Below are 22,769 nucleotides of genomic sequence, written 5' to 3' on the forward strand. Positions count from 1 at the left end.
GACCCAAGGTGGAAAGAGGCTATGAATGAAGAAATGAAGGCCTTGATGAAAGCAGGAACTTGGGAACTAGTAGATCTACCAGAAGGGAAAGGTATTGTTGGATGCAAGTGGGTGTTCACCGTGAAGCATAGGGAGGACGGGTCCATTGAAAGATACAAGGCTAGACTCGTGGCAAAGGGGTTTACTCAAAAGAAAGGAGTTGACTACAAAGAAACATTTGCTCCCGTAGCAAAACTCAACACTATCAAAGTCCTCTCATTAGCTGCAAACTTCTCGTGGGAGCTTCATCAGCTGGATGTGAATAATGCTTTTTTAAATGGTGATCTACATGAGGAGGTATTCATGGATCCTCCACCAGGTTATGAATTTGGCAGAAAAGTGTGTAGACTAAGAAAGGCACTATATGGCCTTAAACAGTCCCCTCGTGCCTGGTTTAAGAAGCTATGTGGAGCCATGAAGAAAGGTGGTTATACTCAAAGCGGGGCAGATCATACTCTATTTATAAAGAAGAGGAATGGAAAACTTACTGCTCTTATCGTCTATGTAGATGATATGGTAATTACTGGGGATGATAAGGAGGAGATCAACAGACTGAAGGAGGTCCTAGCTGCTGAATTTGAAATCAAAGACCTGGGTCAACTGAGGTACTTCCTAGGGATTGAAGTTGCTAGATCCAAAGAGGGCATCTATATATGTCAACGGAAATACATCCTTGATCTTCTACAAAAGACAGACATGTTGGGGTGCAGGCCTGCAGATACTCCAATAGAACCGAATCATGGTCTACAGGAGTCAGTGGGAGAGGACTACCCTGATAAGGAGAGATACCAGAAGTTAGTGGGGAAGTTAATTTACTTGTCCCTCACTCGTCTCGACATTGCTTATGCCATTCATGTTGTCAGCCAGTTTATGCACAATCCCAAAATTTCTCACATGAAGGCTGTAGAAAGAATCCTCAGATATTTGAAGTCTTGCCCTGGGAAAGGGATTTTGTTCAGAAAAAACAATAGAATTGAAGTTGAAGGATATACTGATGCAGATTGGGCTGGTTCTGTGGGTGACAGAAAGTTGACTTCAGGTTACTGCACTTTTGTTGGGGGAAATCTAGTTACATGGAGAATTTAAAAACAAAATGTTGTTGCAAGGTCTAGTGCAGAGGCAGAATATCGAGCTATGGCTCATGGTGTTGCAGAACTGTTGTGGCTTAAAATTCTTCTTGGTGAACTGGGAGTGAAGACTGAGTGTCCTCTCAAGTTGTACTGCGACAACAACGCTGCTATCAACATTGCAAATAACCTAGTGCAACATGATAGAACAAAACATATTGAGATAGACCGCCATTTTGTTAGGGAAAGAATAGTCACATGATAACTCTGCATTCCTTACACTCTCTCAGAGATGCAAATTGCAGATGTTTTAACTAAAGGGCTAACCACAATGAAATTTTTGGACTTACTGGGCAAGCTAAACATGATTGACATCCATGCTTAGCTTGAGGGGGAGTGTTGGTTCGGCTGATATGTTGTTATTCTCTTGTCTGGGCTGGGTATTAGAGTCTTTAGTTAATGGGCCTTAGTAACTGGGCCTAATTGTATCTTGTGTTTTATTAGATTGGGTGTCCCATCACTAATCAGGGGCATCTTGGTCCTTTCATGTAAATTTTGTATTGCTCTTATATTAGTGAACAAGGCCGGCTGATGAATAGTGCCCATTCGAACACATCAGATTCTCCTCTCTTCTTCTTCCACTTCTTCTTCTTCTCAGCTCTCTCAACAGGTTCAGTTCGACAAACACACATAAACTATAATAAATGATTTTTTACAATGTTGAAAGACTTGGACCTCTCACTCAAACCAAAAAGGCCATTGGCTCATGGGTCAAGTGTAGGACTGCAACTTAGGCTGGGTTAGCCCGAATCCAACTTGAACCCAGCCTGGAAAACTAGGGTTGGGTTGGTTTAAAGATCGGGTTAGGGTTGGGGTTGAAAAGTATGAACCCAACTAAACTTTGGGTTGGGTTCGGGTTGAGGTTTTGACCAACCTGAACCCAAATTAACTTCATATTTGCATCTATAAATATTATATAAATATGTATTGTTAGAGTTAGCCGAATAAGGGTAGATTAGTCAACTCACCTTGGTTAAGTTATGAGCTCATGTGGCAATCTTATTAGAGGTTCTCTGTCCCATACTTAAGTAGGGGCAGTTTAGTCCTTGTACATTTAATTAGAAGCCTAATCACTATTAAGAGGTCGACTGATAGGGTTTAGCTATCAGGTTCGACAGTTCTTTCATCTTCTTCTTCTTCTCTTCTTCTTCTTCTTCTCCTTCTCTTTCTTCTTCTCCTTACTGGTTCGGACTACTGTAGCTACAGTAGAAACATGGTATCAGAGCGTGACAACTTCAGTTCGTGACCTGTTTCAGTTCGTGACAACTTCAGTTCGTGCTTCAGTTCTCTCCTTTTCTTCTCTGGGCTGTCAATGGAGAAAAGTGATTCGTCCCAGGCCTGAAACATCACAGCTCTTCTTTTTTCTGGTGCACAGAACCTCCTTTCCTAAGAAAACAACTTCAACAGTGAATGGTTGGCTGAAGCTCTCAAACGAAGGTTGGTTATCTCTCCTCTGTGTGCTGTTGGTATTTCTGGGTTGAAAATCTTCAAGAACTTGAGAGGACTGATCAGAACCTAGAGAACTAGGTTGGTTGTTGCCCTGGTTCTTGGAAAAATTCCAAGAACAGGCTGTGTTTACAGTGACCAAATGGTGTAAGGGCTGCTACTGTAGGTGGCCGAATGGTGCAAGGTGTAATGCAATGGTACTAGTTGAGTTTTTGTTGGTCCTGTGGTGCTCTCTTAAAAGCGTTAAAGTAGGTCTGTATTGTGTGTGACAGCTATGGCTGTGTGGTGGTGCTTGTGATGCACAAACTCTGTTGAGTAGTTGTAAGAGAGCTTGCATGTGGTTAGTAAGTGCTGAATTAATGTCGGTGTAGTCTGTGTTTTTTTTTGTGAAATCAGTAGTGGTGTGGATAAGAACAAAGGCGTGTATCTATCATTGTGTTTAGGGACTGCTGTAGGTTCTGGAACATCAAACTCTTGACAGCAGCACTTAGTTGGTGATTGGGAATTCAGATTAGAGGCAGCATTGAAAGAGTATCATGGCAGCAATGGGAGATGGCTGTAGTGATCAGAAACCTAGTGTGGTGGTTTCCTCTGACTATCTAGGTGTACAAATGACCTCAATTAAACTGAATGGTGAGAACTATGTTCCATGGGCCAAGTCGGTGGAAGTTTTTCTCAAGGCAAAGAGAAAAGTGAAGCATGTGAAAGAAGATAAACCACCGGCTGACTCTCTAGGGTTTGATGATTGGGAACAGGAGGATGCTCAAATCATGACATGGCTATAGAATAGTATGGAACCCAAAATAAGTGCCAACTTCTTGTTCTTAGGTACAGCTAAGGACATATGGGAACATGCCAAGAAGCTGTATTCTGGGCAAGATAATACTACAAGGGTATATCAGCTCTATTAGGAGTACTTTGGTCTGCAACAAGGAAATAAAACCCTAGAAGAGTACTATGCCAGTATGAAGAACCTCAGAAATGAACTCAATGTCTATCATCCTCTCACTCCAGATGTTAAGGTTCAGCAACAATAGAGGGAACAACTAGATGTCACAAGATTCTTAGTGGGGTTGAAATCAGAGTATGAACCAGTTAGGGCCCAAATATTGGGGGGCTCTACCCTTCCTACACTTGAGGAAGTGTTTGCTCGGCTTCGCAGGATTTCTTTGGGACAAACAGAGAATCCCACACAATCTGATAGATCAGCTTTTGTGACAGACAGAGGAGGTGGACGTGGTACGAAAGGGGGAGGACATGCCTCCCGAGGAGGTCGTGGTGGTTCCATATTTGGCCGTGGTGGTGGTCGTGACTCAGGGGGAGGCCGTGGCAAAGAAAAAGGCAGCTCTACAAGGAAGTGTACCCACTGTGGCAGGGAAGGACATTTCGTAAATTTCTGTTATGATCTTCATGGCCGCCCTCCCTCTAAATGGGCCAATCATGCTGTTGCTGGTGGGGTTGATGTCAGTGATAATCAACAGGCAGACCTAACTCCTTCCACATCTACATCTGTTTCTGGAAGGGAGATGGTGAGTGTACCGCGTGATGAGTATGAGCGGTTCCTTCAGTCCACTTCACAGCACACTACTGCTACTCTTGCCCACTCAGGTATAGCTTGCCTGTCATCTAAAACCTCTCCTTGGATTATTGACTCTGGCGCCTCTGATCACATGACCGGGACTCCAGGTGTGTTCTCTTCTCTCTCTGAAACTTCCACATCTCAAACTGTTACCCTTACCAATGGTTCCTCCTCTCCCATCTGTAGTGTTGGCAATGTTGACATTGGCTTCTCTTTCTTTATCATCTGTTCTATATGTCCCTAAGTTTCCAATCAATCTTATGTCTGTTAGTAAATTAACCAAGACTCTTAACTGCTCTGTTACTTTTTTCCCTTCCTCTTGTGTTTTTCAGGATCTCAAGACGGGGAAGAAGATTGGTGGGGGGCATGAAGCTAGTGGATTGTATTACCTTGATGGTGGTGGATCGTCAGTTGCACTTCAAACTTCACTCACTCCTCTATAGTGGCATTGTCGACTGGGACATCCTTCTCTCAAGGCACTCAAGATACTAGTTCCGTCTTTGAGTAATTTGTCAGTGTTACAGTGTGAGTCGTGTCAGTTTGGGAAACATCATCGTGTTTCCTTCAGTCCTAGAGTTGAAAGTCGTATGTTGAGTCCTTTTGCTTTGGTTCATTCAGATGTTTGGGGCCCAATCAAAATAGAGTCTTATAATGGTTACAAGTATTTTGTCACTTTTATTGATGATTGTTCAAGAATGACATGGATTTATTTAATGAAAGAAAGGAGTGAATTATTTTCCATTTTTCAAAAATTCCATGCTGAAATACGTACACAATTTGGTGTTCCAATCAAAGTTCTTTGTTCAGATAATGGTCGTGAATATTTTCTAACTTCCTTTCAACAGTATTTAGAACAGCATGGCATCATTCATCAAACTTCTTGTGCATCCACTCCTCAACAAAATGGGGTGGCTGAACGGAAGAACCGTCATCTCCTTGAAACAGCTCGGTCCTTCATCATATGAGTGTTCCTAAACGGTTTCGGAGTGATGTTGTACTTACTACGTGTTTCCTCATTAATCGGATGCCCTCCTTTATTCTTTATGGTCGGTCTCCCTTCTCTATCTTGTTCCCCACCTTGTCTCCCTTTTCATTAACACCTCGTATCTTTGGCTGTGTGTGCTTTGTTCACAATCTGAGTCCTGGAATAGACAAGTTTGATGCACGCTCCATTAAGTGTGTCTTTCTTGGCTACTCTCGGACTCAAAAAGGGTACAAGTGTTACAATCCCATTACTCGGAAGTGCTATGTCTGTCCTGATGTCACCTTTTTTGAGTCTGCTCCCTTCTTCTCAGGAACTGAAGCATCTTCGTCTCCACCTTTACTTCCTCTTCCTCTTCCGGTCAGTGATCCCGTTCCGGGTGTTCCTGTTGGAGTTGACTCGTCACCTCATCCAATGCAGATCCCTACTGAACGACCACCAATTCGGCAAGTGTATACACGTTGAACGACACCGGCCCCTCCTCCAGCTTCTACCTTGTCCGCAGATCCTGTCGTTGCTCCTGTTGCTGAACCTTCAGGACTTGACCTACCCATTGCCTTACGGAAAGGTAAACGTAGTTCTACTCTCCATCTCATTTCCAATTTTGTTTCAGTATCTCGCCTTTCCGCCTCACATCGCCAGTTTGTTTCACTATTGTCATCTATTTCCATACCTAACAATGTCCAAGAGGCTCTTAGTTCACCTGGGTGGAGGCAGGCAATGGAGGAGGAACTCTCTGCTCTTCAGCATACTCACATGTGGGAGCTCACTACTCTTCCTCCTGGTAAGCATGTTGTGGGTTGTAAATGGGTGTATACTGTTAAATACTTGCCAGATGGTAGTGTGGAGCGTCTGAAAGCCAGACTTGTTGCTAAAGGGTATTCACAGTTGTATGGAGTGGACTATATGGAGACCTTCTCTCCAGTGGCTAAGATTAGCTCTGTTCGTGTGTTAATTTCCCTGGCAGTTATGTATGATTGGCCCTTATTTCAACTTGATATAAAAAATGCCTTCCTTCATGGTGACCTTATAGAGGAGGTATACATGGAGCAACCACCTGGGTTTGTTGCTCAGGGGGAGGCTGTTAAGGTGTGCAAACTGAAAAAGGCAATTTATGGGTTGAAACAATCGCCTCGTGCTTGGTTCGGGAAGTTTAGTGAAGTGGTGAAGAATTTTGGAATGAAACAATGCCAGGTTGATCACTCAGTGTTCAGCTATGACTCAGAAGCTGGAAAGATTTTATTAGTGGTCTATGTGGATGATATTGTCATAACTGGCAGTGACAAATTGGGGATCGACACACTCAAGGTCTTTCTGCAAAATCATTTTCAAACAAAAGACCTTGGGACATTGAAGTATTTCTTGGGTATAGAAGTTGCTAGATCAAGACAAGGTGTAAACCTGTGCCAAAGAAAATATGTTCTCGATCTATTGGACGAAATAGGACTGTTAGGTGCAAAACCGGCTGAGACTCCTATGGAACCAAATGTTAAGTTGAGCAGTGATACAGGGGAAATATTTGATGATCCTGGAAGGTATAGACCACTAGTGGGGAAGCTAAACTATTTGACTATCACGAGACCAGACATCTCCTTTGCAGTCAGTGTGGTGAGCCAATTTATGTAGAACCCTCGTATATCTCACTGGGATGCAGTTCTTAGAATTGTAAGATATTTGAAGGGAGCTCCGGGCCGTGGGCTATTGTATAAACCAAGAGGAAAACTTGAAGTAGTTGGGTACACGGATGCAGATTGGGCGGGCTCTGTGTCTGATAGAAGATCTACTACAGGTTACTGCACATTTCTTGGAGGAAATCTTGTGACGTGGAAGAGTAAAAAGCAGACGGTTGTGGCTAGAAGCAGTGCTGAAGCCGAGTACAGAGCCATGGCACACACTACATGTGAATTAGTGTGGTTGAGGAATCTCCTACAAGAAATCGGGTTCCACATGGATAAACCTATGAAGTTGTATTGTGACAATCAAGCTGCGCTCCATATCTCATCCAACCCTGTTTTTCATGAGAGAACAAAGCACATAGAGATTGATTGCCACTTTGTGAGGGAGAAGGTTCTTACTGGAGAGATAAGCACAGAACATGTAAGCTCAGGTGATCAGTGGGCAGATTTGTTTACAAAAGCCTTAAGCTCAAGGAGAGTGAACTATATATGTAACAAGCTGGGATTATATGACATATATTCTCCAGCTTGAGGGGGAGTGTTAGAGTTAGCCGAATAAGGGTAGATTAGTCAACTCACCTTGGTTAAGTTATGAGCTTATGTGGCAGTCTTATTAGAGGTTCTCTGTCCCATACTTAAGTAGGGGCAGTTTAGTCCTTATACATTTAATTAGAAGCCTAATCACTATTAAGAGGTCGACTGATAGGGTTTAGCTATCAGGTTCGACAGTTCTTTCATCTTCTTCTTCTTCTCTTCTTCTTCTTCTTCTCCTTCTCTTTCTTCTTCTCCTTACTGGTTCGGACTACTGTAGCTACAGTAGAAACATGTACATATGCATGTAAGTACTTATGTATATGTGTATTAACTATTCATGCATGTATGCATGTATATTATATGTGAAGTTTTAAGACAATTTTTTTCTACAACATGGTAACTGTGTTCTTTTACTCATAATAATGCTATTATTGAATTAATATGAACCCTTAGTGTCTAGGAAATAAGTACATTTGAAAAAAGTAGAGAAGTCGGGCCAATCAGAGACCAACACAACCCCAACTTGAACCCAACCTGAAGCTTTAGGGTTGGGGGTTCAACCCAACCTAACCTGGCCCAACTTGCACCCCTAGTCAAGTGGTTCAACCAGTTGGTTGAACTAGTGACCCATGCCATTAGGTATATAAATATATAATATATTATATATGATAACATGTCTGATGTTTGTGGCTTACTGGTTATTTTTCTAATCTTCATTCAAGTGATTTAGGTTCATTGTAAATCATGCTTTTGGAAAAAAAAAAGAACACATATATTTGGTCAATATAAGCATTAAAGAAACACAAATACACACAGACACACAAATTGTGTTGTGGCTTATTGGTAATATGCAATTCTTTGTAAATAGCAGGTTGTGAGTTGAATTCCTATTATTATCATCTACAACATATCATGAAGCAATGACTTGGGTGGATCATTGAAAACTGGCCGGGTCACTAAAACTTTCTGTTCAACAGTTTTCCCAAGTTAATAGTGAGTCAGATGTTTTTTAGTTAAAACTAAAACTCAGGATAAAAAAAAAATCGCTGATTCCCTCCAGTTTTTGAGTGTGATGGTCAGACCATCTGGTCCGGTTGAAGTAACATTGATTTTTATGTGTTGTGCCTTATAGTAATTTAAACCTCAAATTTAACTTTATTGATATATATATATATATGAAGGATTTTTGTGAGTTCCCCTAGCATATGCATGTGTATCCAGATCATTACACTCTCCAAATTATATAGCAATATGTATCTTAAAATTCCCTTTCTAATAATCCTTGCAATACCAATGCTTTGAACCTTGGATAGAGGTAGTCACCAATATATGCAGCTCAAATTACATATTTATGGAGTTATTTTATTGATTTTGAGATAGCTCTCCTAGATTAAAACTTGATATATTGTATCATCGTTTGTAAAAGAAAAAAATTTCATTTTGTTTTAATTTTAATTGTGATTGTCTACCATATGCAACTTACGTTATATTTATGAATATGTGGTTGCACGATAAGACAATGGATCTACTAGGATCCTGTAGTCATGATCATGGTTCAAGCTGGGCTCTAGAAGTAGGAAGCCAGACAAATTCTTGCCCTGTAATAGTGGAGAATCTTAACATGAATGGGCAGATGCTTATAGAGGTTTGTACTCATCAAATATGAATAAATTTCTTGTTAGTCTTCTTTTCCCTAAATGAAGTATTCTGGACAAACTCTGTAGATTTTGTGCGAGGATTGCAACCATTTTCTTGAGATAGCTGAAGCCATTAGAAGATTGGGACTTACAATCTTAAAGGGTTTGACAGAAGCTCATGGCAAAAAGACATGGGCTTGTTTTATTGTTGAGGTGAGGCTTTGGTTGCATATGAGCTCTTGGCTTTGTCAGAGTTTGAGAAAATATATATCATGGTTGTCTTAATTCCTGATATCATATAATTTTGTGGAGCTTTCTCTTCGTATATATATAATTTCATGTCAAACAAGTTATGACAGTGTGTTAACAGCATCACAACCAAACTGTATCAATTGAAACTACTAATGGCTCATCTGGAAACCACATGGAATGAAATGATTTCTTCTTACTTGAAGAATTTGTCTGAATAAGTTAGAAATTTATTTTTATAAGAATATTAAGAAAGAAATGGTCATTGAAAGATTATGAAAAAAACGAATTCATTTATATCATTTTCCCGAAATTCTAGTCATTTTTTCGTTTATTTTTAATTTCTTTTCTTTTGGAGAATGTGTTGCCTTGATAATACTATAAAAGAAAAGGCCACTACCAAGTGTTGCTCCAGCTATCTGGGGTCTTGGAAGGGTGGAGTGGATATGGACCTAACATTTAGCACATTTTTGCACAAAGTGGCCACTCTCATACTCAAATCCATATTCTCAGGCTTTACAGCCCAAAATTTTACCATTATAGCAAGAAATGGCCCCTTATTAGTTCAAATACTATGATAACCGAAAAAAAAAGAATTATTTGTTCCATAAAATATGTAGTGACACAGCACAGTAGATTGGTGTGGTCCCTCCTTATATTTATGTTATGTTTTATGTTATTTATTGCTTGCCGTTATTGTCTTTCTTTTTTTTTGTACTAATCTTTGTTTGCTAACATATTAATACAAACAGTGGGGAAACAGGAATATTACTTACTGCACTCCTTTTCTCATTCTCTCCTCTCTTCTCTGTTCTCCTCTGTTATTTTCTCCCTTTCCTTTTGTTGAATACACATTAGAATATAGTCTGACTGTAAATCCTTTCAGCCAAGTTGGTATTAGAGCAGGTCTAGGGTTGATTAGGGTTCTCATGTGGACTTGGTCCAGTCAGCTGCATGCGAATTTCCTAGGGCTGGAGCTTCAGCGCATGTTGCCCAATTCTTGGAAGAATTCTATTGTTGCCCAGGGTGGTGTCTGACCTTGGAGATTGCCCAGTGACCAGGAAGAATCAGAGAAATCAGGTCGGTATAAGGTCTAGGGCTTAAACATGAGTTTGGAAGTGGCACTCAGAGTTTTCTAGGCTGATTTCTCATCTTTGTTGAGATTGACAGTCATTAGAAGGTATTTGGATCCTTATAGAAAGAGTGACTAGTAGAATTACTTTTCTCCAGGCCTGTTCTAGGGTTTCCTACGAGACTGCGATCAGTTTTTTGATCTCAGACCTACTTCTGTGACTGATAGTCACCTGAATATTATTTTGGAGAATTGTTTGAGGATGGTTATTTGTTTTGGAGGCTGTACAGACTTGTTTAGCATTTATTAATGGCTGTTATTTGTTGGAGGACTATCATTTGTAGTGTATTTGTCATTGAGACAGCTAGGAGTGAATCGAAGGCTCAAGGGGAAGGACCTGTAGGGGCTGGACGTATGACAAATAACTCTTTTCAGATTACTACTGTCAAGGTTGATGGAACTAGCTACTTGGAATGGGCACAATCAGCCATGATGGCCATTGGAGGTAGAGGGAAACTTCGGTATGTGATTGGGGACATAAAGAAACCAGCCAAGAAAGACCCAACTATGCTAAATGGGTTCAGGAAAATCTACTTGCTTAAGCATCCACTTGGGAGGAATAAAGAAGTTGGGAGGTCTTCTGTTTGTAAGTCTGAGTTAGATTATGCTTTGGCATAATTGGTTGGGTCAGTTATCATTTGGGGCTTTGAAGAGTCCTTTTTCCTACATTGTTTGAGTCAGTCCAAGTGTCCAATTTAAGGTATGAGAGTTGTGAACTTGCAAAGCATTATAGATCAAGTTATTCTTTGAGTAATAACAGAGGCATTTCTCTTTTTGAAATTGTGCATAACGATGTTTGGAACCATATCATATTACTACTATGGGGGGAGGGTACAAATATTTCTTGTTGTTTGTTGATGATCATTCCCATTTCTCATGGGTTTATCTTATTCATTCTCAAGATGAGGTCCCTTCTCTAACCCGTGCTTTTCACCAAATGGTTATAACCAAATTTGGAATCAAAATCAAAGCTTTTAGGTAAGATAATGCCACAAAGTATTTTGAAAAATCCTTGGCTTCATATTTCCTTGAATATAGGGTTATCCATCAACGTACCTATCCCCATACACCTCAGCAAAATGGAGTATCTGAGAGAAAGAACACATCTTGGAAGTTGCTAGAAGCATCATGCTGAATTCTAATGTTATATGTTTTTGGAGGGATGCCATCCACACAAGCATGTATCTAATCAACAGGGTTCCTTCACGAGTTTGAGATATGAAATCTCCTTTTAACCCAACATATCCAAATAAAGACATGTTCACTATCCCCCTTAAGCCCTTTGGATGCATTTTCTTTGTTCAAATCCTTGGACCTCATTGCTCTAAATTTTATCTTAAGGCTGCTAAGTGTATTTTTCTTAGGTATGCACAAAGTCAAAAGGGGTACTGTTGCTATGATCTTGTCTCTAGAACTTGTTTTGGTCTATGGATGTTACCTTATTTGAGGATGTTCACTATTATTCCCAAGGGTTTCATCTCAGGGAGAGAGTGGTGAGAAGGGTATTTTTGCCTCGGAAGTTCCGTTACCTGTTCTATCACTGAAAGAGAGTGTGGTGAAGGGGATTTCAAAAGTGTAAAGAATTAAGGGTGTCTCATAGACAGTGGAGGTAGATTGATTTCAGTCATGAGCAATCAAGGCTAGTTCTCGTCTCCACTACAACCCCTTTACCTACTACTATTGCAGATGACATTCCTATTACTACTGAGCCTCATCCTCCCTCAAATGATCTTGACCTCTCTATTGCAATTTGCAAAGGGACGCGTTGTTGTACCTCATCTACCACCCATTGCATATCTCAACTTCTTTATTATAACCACCTTTCACCATCTTATAAATCTTTTTTGGCATCTATTGCTATTTGCTACTATATCTATTCCTAGAACAATGCAGGAATCCCTACTAGTGCCTAAGTGGAAGGATGCAATGAAGGTGGAAATGGATGTCCTCACTAAAAATAATGCATGGAAGCTAGTGGATCACCTAGAAGGGAACAAACCTATCGGGTGCAGATGGGTGTTTACAGTAAAATATAATGCAAATGGCTTAATCGAAATATACAAGGCCCAACCAGTTGCAAAAGTGATAACATGGACTTATGGTATTGATTACGTTGAGACCTTTGCACTAGTTGACAAGATGAACACCATTAGAGTGATGTTTCCCCTTGTTGTGAATTTCTCATGGTCGTTGTTCCAAATGGATGTTAATAATGCCTTCCTCAATGGTGATTTGCAGGAGGAGGTATATATGGAATTACCCCCTGGTTTCATGATGCAGATACAGAAAAGAAAGCCTATTGGATGGAGAAGATTTTGTATGGTCTAAAGCAATCTCCAGGGTCATGGTTTGATAGATTTAGACTTGCCTTAGAGAAGTTTGGCTATGTGCAGGCCTAGTTAGACTACACACTTTTTTATCAAGAAGGAAAGTTCTTCCTTAACTTTCCTTGCAGTGTATGTTGATGATATTGTGGTAATAGGCAATGATACTAGTGAGATTAATTCTTAAGCAGTTATTTAACAAAAAGTTTGAAGTGAAAGACTTGGGTGATTTGCACTATTTCTTGGGAATTGAAGTGGTTCAATCTAACATGGCATTTTTATCTCATAAAGAAAATATGTCCTAGATCTATTAGAGGAAATTGAGAAATTAGGAATTAAACCTGCTGATACACCTACTGAACAAAATCATAAGACAAGTGTAGAAGGTGGTGAGCCTCTTGAAGGCAAAGCTATGATCCATCCATTAGTTGGAAAACATATTTATCTATATCACGATGCGGCATCTCTTATGTTGCCAGTGTTGTCAGTCAGTACATGCATTTTCCCAAAATATCCCATCTACTTGCAATTGAGAGGATTCATGCTTACTTGAAGAAATGTCCAAGCTGAGGCATACTCTTCAAAAATAATGCTCATATGAAAATAGAGGCATATACAAATACTGGTCGGGTGTATTGATGATAGGAGATCTAACTCAAGGTGTTGTACCTTTGTTGGAGGGAATCTTGTTTCATGGAGGAGTAAGAAACAAAATGGTGTTGCACATTCCATTGTTGAGACTCAATATAGAGTCCATTGCTAATGGTGTGGTTGAAGTATTATGGTTGAGATCCCTACTTGAGGAGTTGGGAATTGAATATGAAAAGCCATTGATGTTGTATTGTAACAACCAGGCCACTATTAATATTGCTCAAAATCCAATACAACATGATTGAACCCAACATCTCGAGGTGGACTGGTGGGTGTCGAATCCAACCAAAGATAAAAAGTCTTGCTCGAGTGAATAATTTGTATATAGTGATGAGCAAGGTCGTCTCCACAGGGATTGGGTGGATTTATTTCCAAGTAAATGAAGTAGGGGGTTGTGAAAATAAGGAAGATAAGATGAAATAAAAGAAAATAACAGAAAGCAAGGATCAAATCGATGGGAGATAGCTTCCGGTTGAGGGGACAAGTTCAGCTTTGATTCTTATCATTGATCCTCGATGCAAAGATAAATTCATATGTTTACGAATAAATTGGTTATAGCCATTAACAAGCTCTAACAGCCAGCCTCTACTCGTATTATTCGACAACCAAAACAAGCTCTTTGATTACTTCTCTTATTAATAGACAGTCCTAAACAAGCTCTTAGGATTTAATCTATTAATAGCATTAAGAGGGGAGAGACCCAATTCTGGTTAGCGATCTCACAAGTTCGGACCGTTTAAACCAGATCATACATTTTCCTAACATAGATCGAAAACTTTTTTGCAATCAATTTCTGTTAGTTGCCACCATGATCAAACCTACCAATCATATATGAAACTGGAGGTTCAATCGTCCATAGATTATTCTCATTGAATGAGCAAGGGCGCCTTCTTGCTTAATCAATAAAAATATTCTTCACAGTTAATCGCAGAAAACATATGAATACCCATAAACAATGAACTGAAATAAAAATCAATTAGATCTCACAATGTTTATAGAATCAAAGCTTCCCTAACCCTTCAACTAGAAATTAAAACCTTACAGACACTTCATGATGAAATCGCAGCTTCCAGATGAGAGGGGGCGAACTCTGCTTCTTCTTCCTTGGTTGCTGATTGCTTTTCTTGAAGGCTAAAGCTCTCTTGCAGGATTTGATGATGCCCTGGGTGCTAGTCCGCCCCCCTTTATATAGCTTTAGGAGGAGGGGCTGTTTCCAACTCCTTTTTGGAGTTCCTTCTCAAAAATAAAAAGTCCTATTTCCTATAGATAATGCCTAGATTAGATCTAATCTACTCCTATCTCTTAATTGGTAACCTTAATCTCTTTTATCCTTCTAGAAATACAATAGAAAATTGAATCTGATAGGACTCTTTGATGTTTCTTATTCTTGCATTCGTATTGGGCTTCTTCAACGAATTGGGCTGCTGCAAGGCTTCTTTGCGAACTGGGCTTTAGTTGCGAACTGGGCTTCTCTATGAATTCGCTTAGACTTCGGGCCCAATTTTGACCTCGACGCAGTCCGAATCTATCAAAACTCAAAACATGAAAGTTGTAGAGTTTTTCCTTATCTTTCTAATGCATCTTGAATCATCTCAATCGGAGTCCGAATGGGAGAGTTATGCCCAAATTATCACGCGGCGCCGAAACTATGCAAAATTACCCGATTAGCCTTGTTTTTCACCCTACGCCTTCTTTCGTGCCCTAAATCGAAATACAAGAATAGTGAGTCCAATTAGGTACTAATTAAGTATAAAATACTGAATATTGAGGGATAAAAATATGATAATTTTTATTCTCATCATGGACTGACATTTTATCAAAGAAAGAGTTGCTTCTCAAGAAGTGTGTCATTCTCTATGTTGGTTCTGATATGCAACTTGCTGATATCTTCACCAAAGTTGTTACAAAGATCAAGTTAGAGACATATTTATGCAAGTTGGGAATGACTAATATCTAATCGCAACTTGAGGGGGAGTGTAGAGACACAGTACAGTCCTCCCATAATTGTCAAGGAGTTTGGGCGAGGCCCCACCTAGGCATCACCTAGTTGACTAGGCGCCCTTGGATGGGCTCCTTACTCAAATGCCTTGACTTTTAGCAACTAGGCGACTAAGCGCCCACCTAGGTGACAAAAATGACAAGGTGGGCACCTTTTATAATATCATTTATATTGTTGTATCATATTAATGTATGTGTTAATTCATTATATTATATGCTATATATATTAATTATACTTTGTTTTAATGTTTTACTATTGAAATTTAAAAGATCAAAGGGTTTTGAGGAGAGGAAAAGAAAGAAAGGAAGAAAGAATAGAATTATAAAGACAGAAACTCCATCCTTGTTTTTTCTATTTTACTTTTCATCTTGAATATTTATCATATAAAGTTAATAACCTTTTTAGCTGCTAATTGATATGAAATTGCTCTATTAAATACTTATTATAGTAGTATTATTTTTGAAAACAATGAAATTAATATATGTAAAGATTTTTATCTTTTAGATGTGATGATTTGCCACATTTTTAGAGGGAATTTAATGTTCTTAATAAAGAGAATTTCTATTTTTTCACTTAACATACATGCTGAATGGTATATAAAACTAGGGAACTAACCAAAAGTTAGTCTTTTTATATTATAAAATTTTTATCTCCTAGGAGACTAGGTGCCCCAGTGTCGCCCAGAATCGCACTGACACCTTGAAAACTATGGACTTTATATTTATGTTATGTTTTATGTTATTTATTGCTTGCTGTTAGCTTCTTGTTATTGTCTTCCTTTTCTTATATGGGTGGCAAGGGTACTTTTGTTTGCTAACATATAAATATAAAAAGTAGGGCAGCAGGAACATAACTTACTGCACCCCTTTTCTCATTCTCTCTTCTCTTCTTCGCTGTTCTCCTCTGTTATTTTTTCCAAGGTTCAAAATATCGATACAGGGCGATACGCTAGTAGGGCGTATCGGCCTGTATCAGTACTGTTTTTTTTTGTTTTTTTTGTTTATTCTTTTCGAATCTGGTTCAGAGGGCCGGTTTAAGGCTGGTCTACCCCCTGAACCACTCGCTGACCCGAAACACTCCCTGTAGGGGCGTATCAGGAAGGCTCCGATACATGACAAAATTTTGATCCTTGATTTTTTCCCTTTTATTTTGCTGAATACACATCAGAATATAGTCTGACTGTAAATTCTTTCCAGGTAAATACTTCCTGAATAGGGTTGGCTCTGGTGTTCTCTGGTTGTCTTTGTTGTGTTTAGAGATGACTTGGATTCCAATAAGCTTACTGTTGTTGGATTCAGGTTATAGTAAACCTGATGGGTTGGGTCATAATAACTAAGTATATGGGTGAAATTAAGCACTCAAGATGGTTCTGTCTTAGCAACCATCCATGAGAAGGAGGTGCCACCATACTGAAGGGCATTGACAAGATGGTTCTGTCTATCTCTCTCTCTATGTACCTCATCTGGTGAATTAGAGTTATTACTAAGTGGCATTCACTATTTCTGCCACATTAAGTGATAAAGTGGCTGATCCAGATAAACCATTGGATAGGAGACCTGCTGGAATGGCCATTTCTTTAATCCCCAAGCCCACATGGCCTTTATTAGCTCTCTGAAACATGGATTTGAATTTTGATTGTGAACCACATTTCAACATGGTCATCCAGAATGTTGCTTGTATTTCTCCCTTCTTCGTAATAGTAGTTTTGGTCAGATTTATTCTATGTACTGTACCCAGAAGTTCAATTTTTCCCAACTGTAGGGGTTTTCTTTTCTTTTCTTTTTTTTTTTTCAATAGGTTCTTCAGTTTTTACTTTCAATAGTTAATAAATTCTCTCTTTATACAGTTGTTGATAAAAAATGATGAATTTCAATAATTCACACAATTTTAATATTTTTTAAATTCTTTTGAAGTGGTAAGAATATAATATGCTCATTCCAAAAGTGTGTGCATGTAACAGCCCATGTGCAGCAAGGAGCTATACATTGGGAAATCAGAAGATCTAGAGAAAAGTCTTCATATCAACATATGTTTGGTATTTATACTGCATATAAAAAGTGCTAAAACTAAAGAATTCTGAATAGGAGGCTTCCTGAATTCTTTGCATTCTTAACAATGATCTTCCTTAGGATTGCTTCTGAAGTGGTGCTCCTGTTCTCAGAAATGTTTGCGTTCCTTTCTTTCCAAGTCAACCACACTATCACAGAGGGAATTTCCCCCAGTGTCTCTCCCTGCTTCTCTTTGATTTTCCATCTGAGGAACAATTATAGATATTGAAAGGGAAGCACTATTGTATACCATAGATGTATTAAAAAAATCCATAGGATAGAACTTGCAATGAAAAAATATGTGATCAGTTTTCTCCTCTACCATCCCAGTGATCCCACATGATTGAGAAGATCATCAGATATGAACAAATGTTTTCTAGTCGGTGGTGAGAGGAATAGGTGGTCAATTTTTGGCTCTGACCATTCTTCCCTGCCAGTTATACCCAGTTAGGGTTGGGTTTTGGTTCAATCTGGTTAGCGTCAGAATGGCCCTAATCTTTTTCCATCTCTAAAATCAATTGAGCATCCCCCATATATAGAGAAAACAAATTCTGTAATCATATGTTGTATGTAGACCTGTTCATAGGCCAGGTAGCCTGACAGGCTGGCCTGGCCTGGCCCGTCTTTGGTCGGGCTTGGACAAGATTTTAGGCCCATGGGCTCAGGCTTTTTCAAAAAAGCCCAGCCCAAGCCCGAGCCCGAGCCCAGCCTGATAATATTTTATATAACTTACTTTGTTACTCCTCTTTTCTCTGGCCATAGTGAGATCGTTCAATATTTTTGGGGTTTTGAGGTCATTTAATATAAATAAATTGCTCTTGTGGTTGAATAAAAATTAAAAAAAGAGTTCTTCTTGCCCAACTTTTTGGTCAGGCTTCGGACTTTATACAAGGGCTGGGCTTGGGCTCAAGATCGCCCAATGGTCAGGCCAGGCTCGGGCTCCGGCCTGAACATATTCTGTTAATATAGAGGCAAAGCCTGGCCCGGCCCATCTGGCCCATAAACAGGTCTAGTTGCATGTATGAAATTCCCCTAGATAGTAACAATTAAGTATAGAAATACAAGTTTTAGATCGTAATTGTAATCATCTGCTAAATATGATATTTATGTCATTTCTTAGCTAAGACCTAAGGGGGATGGGTTGAATGGATCGGATCTCTTCATAGGTAAAATAGGTATGATGGATTATAGGATACAAATTTTCTGATTTCTTGTCAAAGGAGCATTCTAGTGTCTGTATCTTTCTATTATTTCAGTGTAAAAATGTTGAACTGAGAACTCTTGCAGGAGCAGAATAACAAAGGCATGCATAGAATGGATATCTTGTGGTCGCTTATGCAGTTTTTGCAACCCAAAGCAACCGTCTGATTCTATTGTTAGCCAATATGAAGTGATGGGAGGTGGAGGTTCACTTGTAAATACAGAGACACAGCTTTGTAGGTGCATGAGTGGCGTTTCCATAACATGCGTCTTCTTTCTGTATTTGCTATTAATAATTTATTATATTATTTTTTTTTAAGTTTTATGTAATACGACTTGATAGTTTGAAGATAATATTGATATATTTTTGTTAGCGTTTTTTTTTAACTAAGGTATTTTGTCCCAGAGCTTTCGCTTTCTATTTTTATTGCAATTTTGCCCCATGGCCTGTGTTAAGTGTTGACCCATCAGAATGCTTGTCAACCATTGCATGTCTACACTAGGAAGCACAGGAAGGCAAACGACTCCCATCATTCTGCCCTGTAGTGTATTGATAGAGCACATTCTCCTATGAACTATGAAGTATGAACCAGTTCCAAATTCATTGTAGATTGATTCAAAAATTGGATAAATGACGAGGATAAAAATTTTTATCATGTAGTTGTTACCAAAAAAGAACTAGTATTTATTTTTTCCCAGAAAAGGAATTCATGAATTGGGCTCAGGTTTGCCAATGAAGCAATTAAACTTAGCAAATCCATAGACAGGTAGTCAATCTCATCTCATAATTTAACACTGGACATGGCACTGAACGGTGCAAAATGGCAGTACAAGATTCAGGTAGCTGACCCCATATGATTGGGAAAAAACTTTCTTTGAGTTTCTGAATACTTTCAGTTTTTTATTCCTTTGAGTTAAGCGAGTACACAAATGGTATTACATTACCACTTTCAACTTGAAGTGTGTAAGCGTAGACGTACCGTCGAGTCCCTTAGACCTGAAGAAATTAGAATACTCTTGGGCCGTGGTTTCCCTGTAAATGGGAGGATTTTCCTCCGATAACAGCTCCTTGATTGGACCATAGATATGTGTGGAATCTTCACGAGACGGGAAAAAGGATGCTACGGATACACGGGGGCCTATGCGTTTTGCCAGCACTCTGTGGTCCACGCTTTTGAATCTGTCATTTGAGATAAGCTGCATAAACACAATATTGCTTTTCTGTTTTTGTGAGAAGCCCAATACGATATAGGAAATGAAAACACCATTAGAACAAGCTTTCGCACAATGCAATGGTCCATTCACATGTGTTGCGCTAGAGCCTAGGAGGAGGTATCATCAGGATAGTGTAGGAAAAAGCAACACAGACTGGGTCAGTTGAAACCGGATGTGCTACCAACAAATGTCCAGGGGAAATGTTTCCAATTTGCGGCTATAGTAACTTGTTGGGAGACCTGTTGGAAGGCTTGTTGAGAGCAGACCCCAACTTGGGTTGGTCCAGGTTGAAATCAATCTAGCCCAATCCAAGTATACAACCATTATTTTTAACACAAATTTATCAACAAATTAATGAAATTGAGCCCTAGTTGGACTTTATCTGCTATATATTATATATGAATATGATATAGACATTATAGTATAGCAATATGATGTCAAGAACCACCCTTCTTTCATCATGCCCCCTCTCTCATACAATCAAACTTATATGGCTAAACCAATCATGTTACATGCATAATGTGCATGAATATATGATTTCAAGTGTACTAGGGGCTCATTTGGTTCACGGGAATAGTGGTCTTGAATCAGAATCAGCCAACTGTTTTATTGGACAGAATCGGAATCCCATTTGGCCATTTCCATTCCTACTGGAATGGCATAGCCTGCCATTCCCTCCTTCCTTTGGGGATGAAATCCTATTCCAGTTTATTTCAATTTAAATTCCTGACTAAATCAAATTGACTATGGGAATAGACCATTTCAATTTCGAGTCCAAGAAATTTCGGTTCCAATTCCGACTGCAAATCAAACCGACCAAAAATTGGATTGTCCAATACCTAACTCAATTCAATTTTGGGTTAGCAAAATTTCCTAACCATAACCCTAATCCAACCTTAAACCCAACCCTTTTTTCGATTTGACCCAAACACAAGTAGTAGCTCTTAGTAGGAGGCAGAGAAGAAGATGGACATTCACCCATCATTCTGGATGTTGGGTTAGAACATAAGAGTGATGTTGAAGATCAAAAGGCTTAGAAATCTGAGTATGATGCTCAAAGCTTTTATTTCTCATGTAAATAAGGCAATGACCATTTTAGCCATAAAGACCCATTATTAAAAGGGGTATTTTTGTCCCATTCAAGCGTTGATAACTTTCCCCCTAGGTGGGAAATTTATTTACCCACATAGGAGATGGGTATCACTTACCCATACCCAGAAAAATAAACTTTCCCTGGTACCCACATAAATATGAAAAAAGAACATGGGATTCTTGGTCAATAGGAACCAAAATCCTGTTGGTCAACATTCCCCCCTCTCAAAACCCGAAAAAAGAATGCCCCCTAAAGGTGAGGTGGGTTGATGGCTTTGAAACGATGGGAAGCACCTAGGTCCCCTAAGGGTGATCATTTCGAGCTTGGGCCCCGTCCAGACTAGGCCAGGAGTCTGGGTCAGGCCTCGCCCAGGCTTGGGCTTGAGCTATAACCCTTATCATAGCCCTGGGCTAATTAACAAACCATGAAAATGTATTTGAGTATTGACAAGAAGAAGAATTAAACTGACCTGCAAAAGATCACCAACGTTTACTACTAAAGCACCAGGCATGGGTGGCACGTCAACCCAATGGTTTTTATGAAGAACTTGGAGGCCACCAATATGGTCTTGTAGAAGGATGGTGACAACATCATTGTCAGCATGCTTGCTAGTGCCCATTGTCAATTCGGGCTCAGGGCAGGCTGGGTAGTAATGACACAGAATGGCTTCACTCTCGGCGCATCCCATGTCTATCAGGCGTTTTGGCTCTAGTGTTAATGCCTCAGATACCAACTGCAACAGCGTTGCTGCTAACCTTGCAACCTGCCTCGAGTACTCCATCATTATATCCCTACAAATTAAGCACATAAGAAACCAATTAACCGATCAGGGTCGGAATTGGAAACATAGAAAACCAGACTGGGGCAGTAGTTTCACGGTTTTTTCCGTGTTCCTCATCCCACTCTAGCTAGCTAGTTAGATGTCTTTTGTTCAATACATACCTACAAGCTTCAGGCAATTCTTCAGGATTTGGAGGGTTAGGAGCCATTTTGCAATAGAAGGTGTCCCTCCAGTTAGCTGCGGGTGATTGATACAAATCGAAATTGCTATTATACACCACCCTTCTGCTGATGTCACGTGTGTAGAATCGTTTCTTCACTTCATTGTCTTGCTCGTAAAATCTGCGTACTCCTTCAAGCATCTCATCCAACAAGCTTGCAGGGATCCCATGATTAACTACCTGAAAGAAGCCCCATGTCTCCGATGCGTGGCGGATTTGACCGACGATCTCTTCATGTCGAATTGCATCTTCATGGATGCTGCCCAAATCTATAACTGGAATTGTAGTCGGGTGGATCTCACTGGTATTGGATTTCTGGTCAGTTTTATCGGATGGGCGGATGAAAATACGAGGGACCTTCACAAGCCCTGAGTCTACCAGTCCTTTAACACCAGCTTTCGATTCATCAAATTCTTTTAATTCCTTCGTTCGATCATAATCCGATGTGACTCCGGCTGCAGAAACTTTGCTGGCACCACCTGTGACTACCATCTTCTCTCTTTTGCAGGGTTCTAGCTAGCTAGGAGGAAAACTATGGGGAAGAAACCAGAGACAACGAGTCAGTAGAGTTCAACAGAAATTCCAAGATAAGAAACAACCACAGGATGATAAAGATGATGAATTCTACCCAGAAAAAGAAAAAAAACAAAAATATCCAATGGGATCTTATTGAAAAGTTCTGCCAACTACAAGATGATTAGTGGTGGATTTATGCGCATGTGGTGACCTTGGCTGCGTTTGGTTACTATTACTGTTTCTACCTATGTGAAACATTTTGTGTTAATCAACACAAGTTAATTGAGAGAGAGAGAGATTCTTATACCAGAAAGCTTTTTG

At 39.6% G+C, this 22,769-nt stretch overlaps 2 protein-coding genes across 13 annotated transcripts in view; one reads left to right on the forward strand and one right to left on the reverse strand.

The window, feature by feature from the left end:
* The window catches only part of LOC104610047 (transcription factor EMB1444-like), a 47,940-nt gene extending 28,930 nt beyond the window's left edge, over positions 1-19,010 (forward strand). For 3 of the 7 annotated variants that reach the window (XM_010276505.3, XM_010276503.3, XM_019199875.2), the window contains 3 exons: positions 8,900-9,028; positions 9,108-9,233; positions 18,711-19,010. In XM_010276505.3, the coding sequence (XP_010274807.1) occupies positions 8,900-9,028; positions 9,108-9,233; positions 18,711-18,791 (336 nt within the window). In that variant the 3' untranslated portion in view covers positions 18,792-19,010. Of the gene's footprint in view, positions 1-8,899; positions 9,029-9,107; positions 9,234-18,710 lie in introns of those variants that run through there. The other 4 variants (XM_010276508.3, XM_010276510.3, XM_010276504.3 and 1 more) reach the window with 3 other exon arrangements.
* Positions 14,324-22,635, reverse strand: LOC104610045 (1-aminocyclopropane-1-carboxylate oxidase homolog 1-like). 6 transcript variants are annotated; one of them, XR_016080516.1, is made up of 4 exons: positions 21,874-22,635; positions 21,401-21,722; positions 19,604-19,803; positions 14,324-15,077 (listed from the first exon to the last, which is right to left on the reverse strand). XR_016080516.1 is itself a non-coding variant. In XM_088894996.1 (4 exons), the coding sequence occupies exons 1-4, from the start codon at positions 22,422-22,424 to the stop codon at positions 15,007-15,009; spliced, it is 1,161 nt and encodes a 386-aa protein (XP_088751122.1). In that variant the 5' UTR covers positions 22,425-22,625; the 3' UTR covers positions 14,343-15,006. The 6 variants fall into 6 exon arrangements, 4 of the variants coding, with proteins under 4 accessions (XP_088751122.1, XP_088751123.1, XP_010274803.1 ...); XM_088894996.1 differs by having other exon boundaries at positions 14,343-15,077; positions 19,604-19,820; positions 21,874-22,625; XM_088894997.1 differs by lacking the exon at positions 14,324-15,077 and adding an exon at positions 15,178-15,263 and having other exon boundaries at positions 19,604-19,820; positions 21,874-22,626.
* Between the last annotated feature and the right edge of the window lie 134 nt (positions 22,636-22,769).

Source organism: Nelumbo nucifera, chromosome 1, assembly GCF_055504915.1.
Source record: "Nelumbo nucifera cultivar China Antique chromosome 1, China Antique-T2T, whole genome shotgun sequence".
Classification (NCBI taxonomy): Eukaryota; Viridiplantae; Streptophyta; class Magnoliopsida; order Proteales; family Nelumbonaceae; genus Nelumbo; species Nelumbo nucifera.

Bases quoted from the DNA above. Each gene is read 5' to 3' on its own strand.
- LOC104610045 (XM_088894996.1), bottom strand. From the start codon at position 22,424: ATGGTAGTCACAGGTGGTGCCAGCAAAGTTTCTGCAGCCGGAGTCACA. The intron at 21,723-21,873 runs GTATGTATTGAA...CTTAATTTGTAG, and splicing joins GAATTGCCTGAAGCTTGTAG to GGATATAATGATGGAGTACT. The intron at 19,821-21,400 runs GTCAGTTTAATT...GTGTTTATGCAG, and splicing joins ACGTTGGTGATCTTTTGCAG to CTTATCTCAAATGACAGATT.